Raw genomic sequence first — 19,778 nt, 5'->3', positions numbered from 1 at the left:
TCAAAATGTAATCTCTCCCCATAAAATCAGTTGTGTGGATTCTTAATTTTAAAGGTCTCTCACCTATAGTCTCCACTTAAACCACTCCAGTGGTGGTAAACCCTTAGCCTCTCAATATAGGCAATCCCACTTTTAGATACACTTATATTTTTTAATATTGTTTTCCTTTAATTTTATCAAAATTTGGTTTTATATTTCTCCTACTCATTGTTTGTATTTCTTCTCTGATAAACCAAATAGGAAAAGTGGAAACTATCATCTCAGTGTGAAAGAAATGACTCACTTGGACCCCTATTTTATTGCAATGAGTATTAATCAGTTCAGTGTGATTCCATAAGGGTTTGTGATTGTTAGAAACTGTTAGTGATATACTCATCTAGTAATATTCATTTAGTACGTTTAACTATCTAACAGTAGTACAAGAATGGCATGTAATAATAATTATTTTACATAAAAAGGGATAATTAAATAAAATAGGTTCTTTTTTATATTAGGCCTTATACTTTTAAACTGTAAATTCACTATTCACCACAGCTATGAAGTTCACTTTTGTAAGCACAAGGATCTCCATCCTGTTTTGTTCAATTACCAGGGCCAAACCCAGTATGGTTGGAAAGCTTTGGCATGGTATGGACCATTCTCTTTTGCCCACCATGAGGAGGATTCCATCTTATCACTTAGTCAGCAGGGATGACCCCTGCATCAGCCAACCCATGATAACCATGCTGATATATCATTTTTGGCCCTTCTTGAGGGTCAAGAGAAAGGTCTATCAATCAATTATTTTTGTATTTTACCTTGCCTTATATCCTTATATATATATGGCTACCAGGTCCTTTAAATATAAATCTCTGGGAACCAAGGGTAACTCAGATCATGAGGAAGATATGAAATCCACTTTCTTATAGGGGGTCAAGACCCTTTAATAAAGCACTGTTGACTTTAAGCTCTGCCTCTGTTTATCTTATTGTAGTTTCCATATTTTGGGACCCCAGAGATGATAGTCCTTAAAATGTTTAAAGACAGTTGCTTTGTTTCCATGTAATTACAAGTCTTATCATTACTAGTTTAATTACTTTCCATTTTTTCAGACTAATTTTTATGTGGAAAAGTTTTAATTGTCCTTGACATCAAAGTTATCTTACATATCATCAACTTGCTTCCTGAACTGTTGTGACTAGGATTGAACACAAATTTAAGATTTGATCAGGAAAGAGTAAAATGGTATTGGTGCCCTATTGATGGTAAACATAATGTTTCCATTAATTTATTCAAAGATTTAACATAATTTGGGGCCTGTCACCCAATTAACATTTACTACTGAAGAATTTGTATTTGCAATATACCAAGCCTGCAGATATTTTCTTTTTTTCCCCAGTAAAAGTTATCATCTTACAAAGAGAATCAGTAAAGCTTCTGAAAATGATCACTGATTTTCTCAGTAAAGAGGGATTTGCCAGTCAATAACATTTATTACATGTTTACTATGTGTCAAACAGTGTGCTAGGGATACAAAGAAAGTGTAAAGCCTGTCCCTATTCTCAAGGATGTCAGTTATGTGGGAGTATGTGGGGTATGTTATAAGGGTTTTTTTTTTGGGGGGGGAGGGCAATATGCAAACAACTGGGTAAAACCAAGCTAAATCCAAGATAATCAGCAGAGGGAAGACACTAAATTTAAAGGGAGGGGGGACAATTTTCCTGGAGAATTTAAGTGTTGTGTCTTACCATCATTTATGGAGTATTTTCTATGAAATCAACATTTTTCTAATACTGTTTGAGTGGTACCAAGGAAACATAAGACTGAAACCTTTGAACTATCCAACTGTTTATTTTCTTAATTTAAGGAATACAAATCTAAAACTGGAAAGGACCTTAGCTCTTTACAAATAAATGAGAGGAGTAGCTAGGTGGCACAGTGAATAAAGCACCAGCCCTGGATTCAGGAGGTCCTGAGTTCAAATCCGGCCTCAGACACTTGACACTTACTAGCTGTGTGACCCTGGGCAAGTCACTTAACTCTCATTGCCCTACCAAAAAAAAAAAAAACAAAAGAAAGAAAGCCAATTAGGAAACTTGAATAAAAGAAAAAAAATTAAAGAAAGTGAAAAATAGCATGCTTCAGTCTGTGTTCCATCATTATCAGTTCTTTCTTTGGAGGTGGAAAATGTGTTTCATCTATGGTCCTTTGGGATTGTCTTGAATAATTGTATTGTTGAGAATAGTTAAGTCATTCATAGTTAATATGGTAATGTTTTACATAATTGCACATATATAACCTATATCTGATTGCTTACTGCCCCAGGAAGGGGAGAACAGGAGGGATGGAAGGAGGGATACAAATTGGAAACCCAAATTAGGTAGAAGTAGTATATGTTCTGAATTTTTGCAAATTATTTATGTAATATTGATTGGTACTAATTGTTCTTTAAAAGTATAATTAAAATTCTCCTGTGAATCCAAAAAAAAGAGAAACCCAAGTATGTTGTACAAGATCATTTTGCTGGTATGCAACATAGTAGAATTTGAACCTTTCTCCTCAATTTACAATACTGAAGATTATTCTGTTGTCATAAAATAACATCATTAAAAGAATCCTGGGGTAGCTAGGTAGCACAGTGGATACATCACTGTCCCTGGAGTCAGGAGAACTTGAGTTCAAATCTGGCCTCATATACTTGACACTTACTAACTGTGTGACCCTGGGCAAATCACTTAATCCCAATTGCCTCAGAAAAAAGAATGAAAGAAAGAAAGAATCCTGACTCTTCCCTCAAAGAGCTTTGTAACCTAGTTCCTTTGCATCATTAAACATAGCTTGACATTCATATAAAATATATCTCCAAGTAAAAGATAGGTTTCTCCAGACATTCTAGGACATCCTTGTCTACTTGAAATGGCAATTCTGCAAACTAATCCTAAGCTTTCTAAATTGTGTTCCCATTTTTCCCCTATCAGATGAAAACAGAAGAATAAATGATTCCAGTAAATCTCTCCCACGTGACAACATTCATTCTCATTGGAGTCTCAGAGCGTCCAGACCTTCAAGTTCCCCTCTTCTTGGTTTTCTTACTGATCTATGGAGTGACAGTGACTGGAAATGTGGGAATCATCACACTCACTAGTATAGATTCTCGACTTCAAACTCCCATGTATTTTTTTCTCCGACACTTAGCTATCATTAATCTTGGCAATTCCACTGTCATAGCTCCCCAGATGCTGGTCAATTTCTTGGTAGAAAAGAAAACCATTTCCTATTATGGCTGTGCAACTCAACTGGGAGGCTTTTTAGTCTTCATTGTTGCTGAGATTTTCATGTTGGCTGCCATGGCATATGACCGCTATGTGGCTATATGCAATCCCCTACTATACATGGTTGTGGTATCACGGAAGGTTTGCATCCTGCTTGTTGTCCTTACATATGCCTACAGTTTAACTACAGCATTGACTGTCACCTCTTGTGTTTTCTCAGTGTCTTATTGTTCTTCCAATATTATTAATCATTTTTACTGTGATGACGTCCCTTTGTTAGCATTATCCTGTTCTGACACCTACATCCCAGAAACAGCAGTCTTTACTTTTTCAGGAACTAATCTCTTCTTTTCTATGATCATTGTAATTGTGTCCTATTTCTACATTATCTTGGCCATTCTGAGGATACGCTCAGCAGAAGGGAGAAAGAAAGCCTTCTCCACCTGTGCTTCCCATATGATGGCTGTCACTGTTTTCTATGGGACACTCCTTTTCATGTATTTGCAGCCCCAGTCAAACCATTCGTTAGACACTGATAAAATGGCCTCTGTGTTTTACACATTGGTGATTCCCATGCTGAATCCTATGATTTATAGCCTGAGGAACAAGGATGTGAAGGAGGCTCTGAAGAGAGCCCTCACCAACCCTTGCCAAACTTTTAAAAACATATAAATTCTTAAATACTCAAGTAAACAATGAGCTTCATAAGCTCAGACATGGGCTGTCATATAATAGAGCCAATCAGTAAATGCCCAGGAATATCTAGGACAACTAGATGAGGATAAGTGGGTTAAAGAGCAGGAAATGAATAAACAAAGGGCATGACACTCAAATAAGGATCCTTGCAGATATATATTGACTTATAAAACAACATATTAGCATTATTTATGTTTTAGTATATATATATATATATATATATATATATATATATATATATATATATATATTTACCTATTTCCCAATTATGTTTTATCTTACTCAGGCAGCAGACCAAAGTGGGCTACCTATTTGACATCTGTTGGTAAGTCTGGAAGGAAGGTAGTAGAAGAAAGGTAAATTAGGAAAGAAAAAAAAAATCAGAAAGCAGACAAGGCCCTCAAATCAAGTAAAATTGGATAGATTAGATGTGGAAACCACAATATGGAGGACCCAGAATTTCATCTTAATCTCTTGCGGCTCCTTGTACTTCCTACTGAGACAGGTGTTTATAAGATTCATATTTGAACAATGTTCTTCTCCCCAACCACTGACATCAGAATTCCAATTTTGTTAATAACATTGATCATGACAATTATTTCATAAAAGTGCTTATCAAGAATAGTGTATATTTTCCCAGCATAGAGATATTGTCCAGAATTTTATTGATGTTACAAAGATGTAATTATTCACTTTTAATTTATGATTCTATGAAATAGACCAGGTTTATAATGAGAAATCATATATATGAGAAAATATATTTTTAAAAACTAGACAAATACCCATATACACTTATATATAGCATGGATTAAAGTCAAGAACACACACTCATACATACATACACACATGCACACATACACACATTCTTCCTCCAATCCTACTTTGCATGCTACTGGTTAATTTTCCTTATTCTTATCCCAAGTTCTCAGGTAATAAAATGGGTCTGTTGATTTGTTTCTACATTGATTACTAAAATTGTAACTTTTTCAAAAAAAATTAGTCTGTCATCTAGCATTTATTATGTACTACTATGCTCAAAGTAATGCACTAAGTGATGGGGAAATAAAGGCAAAAAAAGAGTCCCTAGCCTCAAAGCTGTCACAGTATAATGGAAAGAAAATATGCAATTATGTACAAAAGATTTATACAGGAGAAATTGGCAACAGTCTTAGAGGGAAGGCATGAAGATTAATGAGGACTGAAAAAGACCTTGCGTAATCTGGGACTTGAAGGAAGTGAGGGAATCTAACTAAGGATGCAGAGAAGAGGAGGCAGAGGGCTCTTTGCAGATGGGACAGCCAGAAAAAAATGTTCTGAGTGAGAAGATGGAGTATTTAAGTAAAATCAGAGTGGATACTATTACTGGAACAGGGTGCATTGAGGGAGTAAGGTAAGAAGAGGCCAAGTTATGACAAAATACAAAAGCCAAACATAATTTAATATTTGGATGTGGCCATAATAAAGAGTCAATTGGCTTTGATGAGTAGATGGATAATTGACACAGGCCTCACCCTCAATTCATTATACTTTCTTTATCATAAACTTTATTTTATTTATTATAAAACTTTTCCCCATGTTCTCTTAATCATTTACCACTACACATATCAAATTTCCCCTAATAGCATAGACTTCAGCGATCATCAAGACTACTGTCAATACAATTCAGTAAACTTTAGCAAAGAAAAACAAAGAAGATAACACATTTACAATATTATGACAAATGGAAAAAGTTATAGTCAGACACTGTTCTAATCATCATTGCAAATGTTGACTTCATGTCTGGAAACAGAGTCCCACAATTCAGTTCTCTCAAGGTGTTAAGTAAAATCTTCTCCCAAGAATTTTCCTTATGATTCTTCACAATATATTTCTCTCAGGAAAGATATTTTCTTTGTCTTTTCTCTCTGTTCTTTCACAGTCTTTCCAGGCTTCATTGACATTCTCTCTAAAGAATGATAAAGTACCAATTTCTAAGAGATTCTAGTCCCTCTTAGAGAATTGTTATAACCTCATAAGGTAAGACAATTGATTCTGTTCATTGATTCTCATTGACATGAGGATTCTGATTTATTCCAGAAATACTTTATTTCTCTGATTTATCTTCCTTCTTTACATCTTTCAATCTATTTTACCTATTTCATTTATGCTCACATTTACATCCAAATGAAAATATTTTTTCATAATGAAATTTTAAGTTTTAGCCAAAGATGACTGACTGTAAAATGTCGAATCTTTTTTTTTTTTTTTTTGTGGGGCAATTGGGGTTAAGTGACTTGCCCAGGGTCACACAGCTAGTACGTGTTAAGTGTATGAGACCGGATTTGAACTCAGGTCCTCCTTAATCCAGGGCCAGTACTCTATCCACTGTGCCACCTAGCTGCCCCTAAGACTTCAAACCTAATCCTCAGAATAATATTGTTCTAATAAGGTATACTGAATTAGAAAAACCCCAAACTTTTGGAACACTCCTAATCTGTCTCCTGTATATCATTCCAGGTTTCTTACTCATTTCTTATTGCACAAATTGTTCCAGTCAAAATGACCTTTTTTGATGCTAAAATACAACATGCCAACATGTCTCAGTCGGCTAGCAACCCACTCTCTCTTCATATTTGTCATGTAAGATACCTCATTTTCTTGAAAGCTCAGTTTAGTTGCCACCTCTTGAAGGAATGATTTTCTACTTACTTCAGTTGCTAATTTTCTCCCCTGATCTTCTATTTTAATCTATTTTTTCTATTGTAAATTATTGTTGTTCCTTCATTCTGGAAGAGGACCATGACATTGGGAGGTCATGTCATGACTTTCATTGAATTGGATTTAAATGAGGCAGGACTGTGCAAAATTGCCATTCTGACTCTCTCTGCCAGAGCCATGTGGGTCTGGTGGTAAGGTAAAGTTCAGGAAGGCTGGAGATGGCCCCAAATGCAATGGGACACTTTGGCTTTTTAACCTGAGGCTTTTTACAAGTCACACTTTATCTGAGGCAATGCCCACTCAGTGATTAGGGGATGTGAGAAATGAAATAAAGAAATTGTCTTTTATCTATTAAAAAACCCAACAACAGATAGATAGATAGATAGATAGATAGATAGATAGATAGATAGATAGATAGATAGGTAGATAGATAGATAGATAGATAGATAGATGGATGGATGGATGGATGGATAAATGGATAGCTAGATAGCTAGACAGATGGACAGACAGATAGATAGATGGATAGATAGATGATAGATAGATAGATAGATAGATAGATAGATAGATAGATAGATAGATAGATAGATAGATAGATAATGGATGGAGATGGTGGGGTGGAAGATCCTCAGGGTTTCTGGCCAAAAGAGAAACAATTGCTATTTACTCCCATCCTGAGCTATCAAGAGACAAAAGAATGGTTAAATGAGGCTTGGGCTGGGTCTACCTCTTTTACCTAGTTAAAAGATGAAAATAAATAAATATATAAATTGTAAATGTAATGTTCAGTGAATATAAACATTGTTTACCATCAAAACAATGTAAACTCTTTTGAAGAAGTTTCATTTTATGTCTTTATATCATAGCAGCAAAAGAATTAATGTATGAATGGGAATAATTGCTGTCTGTAAGGTGTCTAAAATTCTAGCTAGGCTAGCTAAAAATATCATGAGTGGTCACCAATAAATTAGAAGCTTTAGCAAGAGTTTAGGCTTTTAAGCATTTATTAAAGAACATAAGAATTTGGTGATGATAGGGAAAGAGGCCTAGATGCCTTCATCTATCTATCTCAGGGAGCCAGCATTTCTACATCCACTCCACCTGAGGTCCTGGCAAAACAGAGAGGGCAAGAGTGAGAGTGAGCCTCACCCCTTCTTCATCCCAGAAGCTTCCTGTGAAACCAGACACAGGCCCCTCCAAACACGCACAGCTCCAAGATAGTTGTCTGATAGCTTTGATCGAAAGTACCCACAAGCAACTGTCACTTCCTGATGCCAAGGGACTGACATTTGAAGCCACATGGCTTGCCCTCAGATACCTTCTCCTCATGGTGGAGCATTGCTACAGTATCTCTCCAGCAGGGGACATCACTCCAATTGTCACAAATATAAGTCCCCCAAAAGAGAAAAAGACCTATTTGTACAAAAATATTTATACCAGCTTTGTTTGTGGTGGTAAGAATTGGAAAGCAAAGGAATATCTATCAATTGGGGGATGGCTAAACAATCTGTGGTATATGATGGAGATGAAATATCATTGTGCTACAAGAAATGACAATCAGGATGATTTCAGAAAAGTTTGGAAAGACTTGTATGAACTGATGTATAGTGAAGTGAGCAGAACCAAGAGAACATTGTGCACAGAGACAGCAATATTGTCTGATGAAGAACTGTGAATGACTCAACTGTTCTGAACAATATGATGATCCTAGACAATTCCAAAAGACTATTGATGAAACATACTACTCACCTCCAAAGAAAGAATTGATATTGATGGAACAGAGTGAAGCATGCTATTTTTCACTTTCTTTCATTTTTTCCTTTTAATCCGGTTTTCTTGTACAAAATGAAAAATAGGGTAATACTTTGCATAATAATGCATGTATAGACTATATCTGATTGCCTGCCACCTCAGAGATGGGGGAGGGGAGGTAGCAAAGAGGGATAAAAATTGAAACCCAAAACTATAAATAAAAATCATTATTATATTAAAAATTTATGACTGTATGGATGAATGAATGGATAGAAAGATAGTTGAATGGATGTATTAAGGAATGAATCTCCTTGGGAAGATTACATTCCACTATGGATTTTCCCAGTACTCCTGTTGATTTCCCTTCTCTGACCTCCTGCATCAGTACTTCAGGATGAAATCAGAAGGTTTAGAGGCTGGCCAGAGTCTCTGTTGATACAAGGACTTTTCATGAGCTCTCGGGCTCATAGAAAGAAAACACAGGGCATCTCTTCTAGTCTCCCTAAGAATTATATTATATGCATGCAACCCAGGAAATCTTATCTGTTAGAAAATCAAAATTTGGAACATTATCATGTGTAAATGTCAGAGTGTCTCCTTTTGTATGATAATATTTTATTAGCTCTTGAAATTTGGTAAAAATGTAGACATTAACACAGATTACAGATGCAAACACCTGACATCCTCCCTGAGGTGGTAGTATAGAAATCATTAAAACTCTTATACACTTCAGGGATAATGTCTCAGAAGCACATAGAAATCTATAAATTATCTTCCCATCAGTTCGAGAAGGAACAACACTATCAAGCCACAACAGATGTGAAATCCAAGGTAAGAGGTAACATTGGACTTTGTCATCAGATCAGGCCTAAGATGCTAAGAATTCCCAAAGCTTCCTAGTTTTAGATGTAGGAGTTTAAAAGAGATCAGTAAATCTTCACATTCACCAGATCTCAACAACTACACACAATTAAAATTGAATGGTTTGGGGTTTTTGAAGCAACACTGTAGCATTGATTGAAATAGCACATATGCCACTGACACCTCATTTAGAAAAGTCCAAAAACTACTCCCACTATGAGAGTTCACAGAAACGTTTTGAAGGATGTATGTTAAAAATCAGTGGAGGAGAAATTGAATGAGTTACAACACAGTGGAGAAGGCAGTGGACTTTGATTCAGGAAGGATGGTTTCAAATACTTACTAACTATTGGTCCTTTCTTTCAATGTTACTTTCCTCATTTATAAAATGAGAGGATAGAACACTGTCACTGCTGAGGTCCTTTCAGGTACTGAATGTATGATTTGATATCTTCCCTACTCTATAATCTGTAAGCTCCAAATAATGGCATTCTTTGGCACACTTACCTCCTCCAATCCTTTTTTTTTTTAACCTCCAATTCTAAATGTTAGACAACATAAAGAGTATGAAACATATAGTTAACATGGTGAGCATCAAAGTTGATACATCACTTATGCTTGACAGAAATTGCTCTTTCCCATTATAATATTACAGTAAAAAATGCAGAGAAGAAAATAAAAAGTCCAAAAATAAAGATCAGAGAAGCTTTTAAATACATATGTCAAATTTATTTATAATTTTGAAAAGAAATGCAAGTCATACATAATGGAAATATGTGGTTTCATATGTGATTGATAGTTTTCAAATTATTTATGGAAATGAATTTTCTTGTAGCAGAATTATTATTTTTTACTTTTATTGATTTATTTGTTTTTGTTGAGGCAATTGGGGTTAGGTGACTTGCCGAGGGTCACACAGCTAGTGTCAAGTATCTGAGGCCAAATCTGAACTCAGGTCCTCCTGACTCCAGGACAGATACTCTATCCACTGTGCCACCTCGCTGCATCACAGAATTATTATTTTTTAATGTTTTAAAAAGGTAAACAAAAAAAGTGCCCTCCCTAGGGTGTCTAAATAACCCTTAATTGACTAATTGCATGTTCTCTCATTACTTTTGCTTTTGACTACTTTAAAGCGAATGCTGTTCATTATCCATTCCTAGATACACCAATCTTCCTGGGATTACTCAACATTACTCTCTTGTTTTCTTTCTACATATGGGACCTTGCCTTCTTAGTTTCCTTCTAATGTCAGAGATCTGCCCATGGCCCTGGGTGGTCATGGAACTTCAGAGGGTTAACCAACTAGCCTATAAAGATATCTTAATTTTAAGTCTCCAAAATCTTCACTCATCTATTATCCAAACATATTTGGTCCTTCATTATTGAATTTATCTAAAAAACCCAAAATAAAAGTACTTGCAATTATTCTCAGGGATTCTTATATTCGACAAGTGAAAAAAAAAATGGACTAGTGAGGAGTGATCACTAATGTATAGAAGTCCACAGGACTTTGGGTTGTATACTGAGCAACTAGGCATTTTCATTAAAAACAAATGTTGTTGGGTGCAGCTAGGTGGCACAGTTTATAAAGCACCGGCCCTGGATTCAAGAGGACCTGAGTTCAAATCCAGCCTCAGACACTTGACACTATCTGTGTGACCTTGGGCAAGTCACTTAACCCTCATTGCCCCATAAACAAACAAACAAAAACAAAAAACAAACAAAACAAAACAAAACAAACAAAAAAATAAACAAGCAAACCAAACCAAACAAGCAACAAAAACAACAACAAAAAATAAACCACAAGTGTTGTTAACATGACTTCTTGTCCTTGAAAATAATGGACAAAACAACAAAAAACCATTAAAAGCCTGTGTTGTCTTCTTAATTCAGGAAGCAAATGAAGAACTAAGGAAAAGCTATAGGAAGTGAAGAGGGTTTTTGTTTTTGGTCCTTCTAGAAGACACACTGGAAATCTATGAATTGTTCCCAAAGCTGATATTCCCTCAGTGTAAAATATGATTCTTTACCCATTCATTGATGGAAATGTCTTTGAAGTTATTCACATTTTTAACTTGTTCCATTTCTTGGTGGTAAAGAATACTATGACGTATTATGTGAAGGGGGACTTCCTGTGGCTAATAATGATCCCTTTTATATGGTGAATGGGAGGAAAGATGTTCTTAAACTCTAGAATTTGGTGTCAAAGTCTTTATTTGTGTTATTAATACAATCTAGTATAACTTTTATAGAGATCAAGTGAGGTAACATCTAAAATGTTTAGCAAAATTTGAAGTTCTATGTAAATGATAACCTATTTATTATTATTATTATGTATACATTTATACTTAAGCAAATATCCTTCCATTTTTTTCCCCAAAATATTTTCCCTAGATCAAGAAAATGGAAGAAGGGAATGAAACTTCAGTGACCATGGTGACTGAATTCATTTTCATGGGTGTCACAGATCGTCCAGACTTACAAGTCCCTCTCTTTCTGGTGTTCCTTTTCATCTACTCTGTCACAGTGTTGGCAAATCTTGGCATGGTAATCCTGACTAAGATTGATTCCCACTTACAAACCCCCATGTATTTTTTTCTTAGGCACCTGTCACTCATTGATCTCGGTTACTCCACAGCCATTGGCCCCAAAATGTTGGCCAGTTTTGTAGTAGAGAAAAATAGAATTTCCTTCACTGGGTGTGCAATACAACTATTTGTCTTTGTGACATTAATCATCAGTGAACTTTTTGTGCTGTCAGCTATGGCCTATGACCGCTATGTGGCTATTTGTAAGCCCCTGCTCTACACAGTCATCATGTCAGACAGAGTGTGTTGGGTACTTGTGGCCATCCCCTACCTCTATAGCACCTTTGTTTCCCTGCTGATTGCTGTAAAGATTTTTAATTCATCCTTTTGTAGATCTAATATAATCAGGCATTTCTACTGTGACAATCTCCCATTGTTATCCATGATTTGTTCTAATACCAATGACATAGAATTAATCATTTTGACTCTTTCTGCTTTTAATCTATTCTCCTCCCTGCTGGTTGTAATTGTTTCATATGTGTTTATTCTTGTGGCCATCCTGAGGATGAATTCTGCTGAGGGAAGGCGTAAAGCCTTTTCCACTTGTGGTTCCCACTTCACAGTGTTAGTTGTATTCTATGGGACTCTAATCTTCATGTATTTGCAGCCCAAGTCTAGCCATTCATTTGATACAGACAAGATGGCCTCAATATTTTATACCCTTGTGATTCCCATGCTCAATCCTTTGATCTATAGCTTGAGAAATACAGAAGTGAAAGCTGCCTTAAAAAGAACGCTAAGAATATAGATGAAATTTTATAATTGTCAATATACAAAATGTGTCTAATTGGTCATAAAAAGCAAAACAAAAATTCCATAAGGACTTCATGGATACCTAGGGGGAAAACAAAGCAAGAAATTAAAAAGGAAATAAAAGGCTCTGGAAGAAAAATTAAGAGAAGCAAATTCTTTAGAATACAAGGCAATAAACCTTAACCCAAAAATTCATTGCCTGAAAACTAGCACAGATCAAACAAAAATCAATTATTCTATGAGGCAGCAGGAAAGAATTATAACAAAATCAAAAGATTGAAAATAATTTTTTAAAAAGCATTTGTAATAAAAAATTAACTGAAAAAATTTTAAAGGATTTTTTTAAAGAATCATACTTTTTCAAGCAGCCTAATGATTGTGTGTGTGTGTGTGAATAGATATTATGTATGGGATCACTGCTTTGTAACATTTTAATGGGACTTCCTGTGGTGCATGGGTCAGACTATATGCCTCCTGAGATCTCTTACAATGCTAAAAGTTTTCCATTTTGTTATGGGTCTTCTAGGTGCCTTCTTTATTATTTTATTTTTTTAAAATTTTGATCTTAAACATCAAAAAACATTTAAGCATAATAGACATTCTATGTGAAACCATGAATATTTAATTCACACTATTTTCTTTTTATTTAAAAATGTGGATATATACATATGCATGTATATGTATTTATTTGTGTATTTAATTACACATTGCTTTCAAAACTATCTGCTTTTCTATTATTTCTATATTTCTCCTTTTCCCCTTCTTTCCATTAAAAAAAAAAAAAGATGGTTCTTTGGTCCTTTTTTTAGCATCACTATTTTCTATCATGTTCCCAACCCTCACTTTCCCTGCAGATTATCAAAAGAATGAGAATAAAGAAAATACTTTAAATAATTTATCATAGTCAAGAAAAATAAATACACACAGCGTCTAGGTCTAAAATGTATGCTAATTACATTTGTAACTATCACTTCTCTTCTAGGAGATGGGTTACATATTTCAACACAGGTCCTCTGAATACATGGTTAATATGGTTGGTCATCACCTTGATCAGAGTTTTAAGTGTTTTTCTTCTTTTACAATGTTATAATTCATCCAAACTATCTTTAGTGTTCAAGAATGATAGTGCTTTTCCTCAATCCTCAACTCTATATGTAAAGATATGTTGGAGTGGCATCTTCACACTAAATAGCTACTATTAGAAGTTTTTCCCCTTGATGCAATGAGGTATCCTACCCAACTTCTTTGCTTCTGACTTTCATCAAAACTGAATGACTGGGGCAGCTACATGGTGCAGTGAATAGAGCACTAGCCCTGGAGTCAGGAGGACCTGAGTTCAAATCCAGCCTCAGACATTTGACACTTACTAGCTGTGTGAACCTGGGCAAGTCATTTAACCCCAATTGCCTCACCAAAAAAAAAAACAAAAAGAAAAAAACTGAATAACTGGTTTTTAGGGCTTGGATATCATAGGAGTCAACATTTTTATTCCTTCTGACAAAATAGAGGACCCCAGATCCTTCTAGTCATATCTTAGGTACAACCAAAGTTATTACCTTTATTTTATGGATAAAAAAAAAAGCCACCGAGATTAACGATCTGGCATTCCTAGCAAATGGTACACACTTAGGTTAGTAAGATTGAGTTGTTTATAATGCTCAAAAAACTTTCAAGTGTTAGAAGAATTATTTGAACATAGATCTTCTTGACTCGATGTCCTACAATGTCCACTCAGCTTGGTATCCATATAGGGACCATCATGATCATAATCATGATCATCATTTTATTTTTTTGTTTTTGCTTTTCAGGGCAATGAGGGTTAAGTGACTTGCCCAGGGTCACACAGCTAGTAAGTGTCAAGTGTCTGAGGTCAGATTTGAACTCAGGTCCTCCTGAATCCAGGACTGGTGCTTTATCCACATCGCCACCTAGCTGCCCTCTATCATTGTCAATGTATTCATCACCATCACTGTTACAGTCAGTATCATAGTTATGATTGTATTTTGTATTTTTGCAAAACATTTGATATGCATTATCCCATCTGGTACTCATAATGACAATGTGACGTAAATTCTATTAATATCTTCATTCTATAGATGAGGAAACTGGGGGTGATGCTAATGAAATGACTTTTCCAAGGTGTATGGCTAATGAGTCAGGAGTCAACCTCAGGTGTTCCTGATATCAAGTACAACTATCCACTGTGTCACCTATGTGCCTATCCCCCTCAATTATTTTAATCACCACCACCATGACCTATATTTATGTATTTGTAAAATACCTCCAATGGAACTGCTATGCCTTTCACATAAGGATGGAAGGATAGAAAGGAGCTATAGTCTTCAGGGAGGAAAGGCAAATGCTAGCCCTGAAATGAGGTATGTATAAACAAAAAATGTTGATATGCTAAAGAGTCCAAACTGGGTTGGTATTGTGGTTTACTTAGAGTACCATTGTTCAGAGGTTTCACAAAAATGTTAAAACAACTCACCAGGGGCAGCTAGGTGGCTCAGTGGCTCTGGAGTCAGGAGTACCTGGGTTCCGATCCAGCCTCTGACACTTGACACTAACTGGCTGTGTGACCCTGGGCAAGTCACTTAACCCCAATTGCCTCACTAAAAAAAAAAAAAAAAAAAAAAACCCTCACCAGGGAAGATATAAAGTCCTGTTATTATGTGTAGATTAGGAAAAGCTTATGGGATATAGCAGAAAATTTTATTAAGTAATTGTGTTAAGATAATGGAATTTGGTAGACGTCCAGGGATCTGACTTGATTGACTTAGTAGTGTTTGAATTGGGTGTGAATGAGGAACTACTAAGTACCCACTTAAAGGTGATTAGATTTTAGCCACTAGCCTATGGACTATGACATCAACAGGAGACCTCTCTCAGCCAATCAACTTGAAGAACCTCCCATTTCTGGGAGGAGGACAGGAAGTAGGAAGCAGGCACTGGTGGACAGAATCTGACTCTTTTGGTTTGAGACATTGGCATGGTGGCAGAATTTCATATGGGCAGTTAGGAAGGCTAGGATTTCCATATTATAAGGAATCTGTTCTCAATCTTTCTCTCTCTTTACTATCTTATATCTTTTTACAGCTTTGGTTCATTAAGAAAGGTAGGAATCAAGTATTTATAAAGTTTTTACTATGGACTGGACACTATGCTAATAATATTATGTTACTTCATTTGATCTTCATAACAACCCTGGGAGTTGGGTGGTATTATAATACCAATTTTAAATTTGGGAAACTGAGACTGACAAAGATTATATGATTTGTCCAGGGTCACATTGCTAACAAGTCACTGCCTTCCCTCTGCCATCTTGGTTTCCCCTCCCTTGGATGTCTTTTAAAAGCACCCTAGATCTTTCATAGAGGATACCTCATTTTACCCAAATTCCAGATTTTAAGATTAGTTAACAGTTACAGATAGCCTACATCTCTGAGAGTACTGTTGTGCATAACAAAAATGAGGAGAAAGCACTAATAAAAAGGAGCTTGAAATGATCATTAACATGGAAGGAAATATTATAGTTTGAAGAAGCACTCAACTTTTTATTACAAATGTTGGAACTGAAGAGCAGAAAAGGACCACTGATCCTGCTGATAAGAGATGCAGCATCTGGGATACTGTTCTAGGATCCTCTTCTTGCAGTGAGTTTGCTTGACAAGGTTGATCTTCCTTGTAGCGGAAGAAACTTTCTATAGTTCTGAACTTTCTTTGCTTGATCATCTTTTACTTGACTTTAAAATCTCCACTGGGGGGCCCTGCTTCTCAGCTACACTACTGTTCCCAACTTCAGAGGGTCCCAGTTGTTTTGGTTTGAGGGAAGGCAGGGTTTACTCTCACCTGGCCTGTTCTCTGGTCTGAAGATAACTTCAAGCCTAATTACTAAACAACCAACCACCAAAGTTTTCTGTGGTGTGGTTCTTAGCTTTGACTAGCCTGCACCCCTTCCCCACCTGGGCATCCCGTCACTCAGGATTTCTTCCTGGTTCCCCACTGGGGTGGAACAGCCTAATTCCTCCCTAGGTCCCGCTGATACCCCTGCACTTTCCCCCCTACCCAGCCATTCATCTCTCTCCCGCAACTTAATGCTCCTTTCGAGAAGATTTTGGTGCTGTAGCTGATTCAGAGGCCCTGGGGTAAATTCCACCAGCACAGTGTGCCTGGGGTCTCTGTTGGCATGATCGTAGGGTTGGACTTTACTAGTAGCCCAGCACAGCCCCTTGTAATATATCTATAGCTGGAAAATAATTTCAGCCCATATTTTTGTGGGTTTTTCTGCACCAGAGGTTCTTTTGTTGCTGTTTTGGGGTAATTGTATCAGGGGCTCTATGTGTTTAATGTCTTTCCTCCACCATATTGACTCCTCGACAAGGTTGAGATGCCATGCCATTGGGAGGAAATTCTAAACAAGGACAAATACCAATGGTCATGTCCAGAAATCTGAGATTCCTCCATGCTGGATAAAATTATTATGATAAAGAAGGCTATGAACCAAAAAATTTGCGTTCAGGAGCAAAGAGGCCAATATCAATTGATATTGATAAATGAGGAACATTACTAAGAAGGCAATGAGTTATCTCCACCCAATGTCTAATACTATCAATACAGCATGACACCCATAAATCCAGCAGATGTGTGTGATGAAACAAGATGTTAGACACAAATATATCAAAGATAGAATTATAATGATTTATTTGAAGAAAAGAAATGATACTGTCAAGTCAAAGGTCAATAGAAAAATATACCTTAATAAATTAATACCTTCACAATATTTTGGAATAGTAAAATGGACAAAAGTTTTGCTCAGAAAGTAACACAATCTAAGTCACACAAAAAACCCAATGGAGACTTGGAGAAGAAAAATGTTATTCTAGCCATGGACCTTCTTAATTTGCCGAGGCAGATGCTAGTGGTTTCTTGAAATTAAGCTGAATTTAATGTATTGTTGTATATTTCAGAAACTAATAGTGAGTTCCAGTCACCAAACTTGTGATCTAAGAAACATTATATTGCTGAGTAGATTATATCCCACATTGTTTGTACCTATAGATGGGAGTTAGGGCTGGAGGTTGGGTAGAGAAGTGTCTTTGTAATGGAATTTTTAAAATTTTCTTTATTTTTGGCAAAAGTACAATGGTAGGGAAAAGAATGGGGCATATGTATGATCTCTGATTCTTCCAGAGTTAATCAATATCATTCACCACTGATTAAAGAATACGAAGGCAGATCACTGGAAAATGCTACATAAATTGTAATCATGAAGAACTGAACTTGATAGCTCATCATTAAATAAATCTGATAATATGAATTGCATAAGAACTCAGCATTTTTATGATAAAAACATTGGGAGCATTACAAGTAAGTTTGATTGAAATTGGGTGTAGATTATTACCTTATAAAGGGGAAGCTAGGTACACAAAGGATAGAGTATCAGGCCTGGAGTCAGAAGACCTGAGTTCAAATGCAGTCTATACATTTATTAGTTATGTGAAATGTGCCAAGTCTTTTAAACCCTGCTTCAATTTTCTTATTTGTTAAATGAGGATAATATTAGCACCTACCTCCTAGGCTTTTTATGAGGATCAAATGAGGAAAATAATGGAAAGGGATTAGCACAATGTATGACACATGACATATGCTATTTAAATGATCATTGTCATTAATGTTATACTATATTTCATAATAAATGAAAAATGGATTTATGACCTGAATCTAAAAGGTACCTAATGAAACAAAACCAGAACAAAATAAGAACCATAATTGTGTCTGACTGATAACCAAACACCAATTATGAACAAGTTCTCTGTGATCTATAGTGTTGTAAACACCGCAGATACAAAGGCAGAATGTAAAAATAAATAAATGAAGTTCATAGAGTTAATATATGCCAGATATAGGACATGAGCCTGAAAATTCATGTTTCTAAGGTAAACTTCCATCCACTTTGCAACACTCAATCCATTATTGTCTTTATTTCCCAATTCTAGCTGTCAAATAATGGTCATAGAGAAGGGATTATTGTTGTTGTTCGGTTATTTCATCTATGTCTGACCCTTAATGACCCCATTTGGGATTTTCTTGGCAAAAATATTGTAGTACTTTGCCATTTCCTTCTTTAGCTCATTTTTAAAATAAGGAACTGAATCAAAGAGGGTTTAGTGACTTTCCTAGGATCATATAGCTAGGGGGTATTTGAAGCCATATTTGAAATCAGAAAGACATCTTCCTTATTTGAGGCATGATGCTCTATCCACTGTACAGTTTCTCAAAAATAACACACTTTTCTTGTACAGAGATTCAACAGGTCTTAGCCTACCAGACAGACTTAGAAAATGTGTGTTGATACTGATTACTAGGCTGTTCACATATTATTTCAAAAAGTCTTCATTATATATTAATGTAGTTCTTTCTATGGACAATTCATATAATATAAAATAAACTAGTGATATTGTTAAGGGAAATAATTTAAAAATGGAAATATAAAGTAATTTTCACTATTGACAGGACTAGTGTGTCCCCTATATCTTTTTTTTTTGTTTTCATAGGAAATTGATGGTTATCTAGGTATTGGTGAGTGTAAATTCACTGAAAAGACCTAGAATGAGGGAGAATGTTATGAAATACAGATGTAGGCAGAAAACAAATTAGTGCCAAGTTTGATCATTATTAAAACTCAGTGCTTTCAACTGCTATAAGACAAAATTAAAAATTATTGTTACTATTATTTTATTTTAATCAAGCCCCATGGAAATTTTGCTTTAGCACACATGGGAATACATTAACTGGCAAAGAACATTATCTTCCCCTAACAGAAGACTTCAAGTTTTCAAGTTTACATTTTTTAATTTATTTTTTTTTATTGAGGCAATTGGGGTTAAGTGACTTGCCCAGGGTCACACAGCTAGTTAAGTGTTAAGTGTCTGAGGCTGGACTTGAACTCAGGTACTTCTGACTCCAGGGCCAGTGCTCTATCCACTGTGCCACCTAGCTGCCCCATACATTTTTTTTTATCTTAACTATAAATTAGAATCAGATCAAACAAAAACAAAAACAAAAATTGCACAGGTTTTATAATTATTGTAATTTGGGGAAAAAATTCTAACAATATAGAAAATAAAATTATTGCCTTTTTGGTCACATCCTGGAAGCTTTAATCTACTTCTTTACT

At 35.6% G+C, this 19,778-nt stretch overlaps 2 protein-coding genes across 2 annotated transcripts; both read left to right on the top strand.

Moving 5' to 3' along the window:
* Positions 1-2,975: 2,975 nt before the first annotated feature.
* LOC122731364 (olfactory receptor 8J2-like) lies at positions 2,976-3,923 on the top strand. Its single transcript, XM_043971413.1, has one exon. The coding sequence runs from the start codon at positions 2,976-2,978 to the stop codon at positions 3,921-3,923; it is 948 nt and encodes a 315-aa protein (XP_043827348.1).
* A 7,734-nt stretch (positions 3,924-11,657) lies between these two features.
* On the top strand, positions 11,658-12,593 carry LOC122731345 (olfactory receptor 8K3-like). Its single transcript, XM_043971378.1, has one exon. It carries the CDS (start codon positions 11,661-11,663, stop codon positions 12,591-12,593), a length of 933 nt encoding a protein of 310 aa, XP_043827313.1. The 5' UTR covers positions 11,658-11,660.
* Positions 12,594-19,778: the final 7,185 nt, after the last annotated feature.

Source organism: Dromiciops gliroides, chromosome 6, assembly GCF_019393635.1.
Source record: "Dromiciops gliroides isolate mDroGli1 chromosome 6, mDroGli1.pri, whole genome shotgun sequence".
Classification (NCBI taxonomy): domain Eukaryota; kingdom Metazoa; phylum Chordata; class Mammalia; order Microbiotheria; family Microbiotheriidae; genus Dromiciops; species Dromiciops gliroides.
This window is presented reverse-complemented; position numbering and strand designations above follow the sequence as displayed.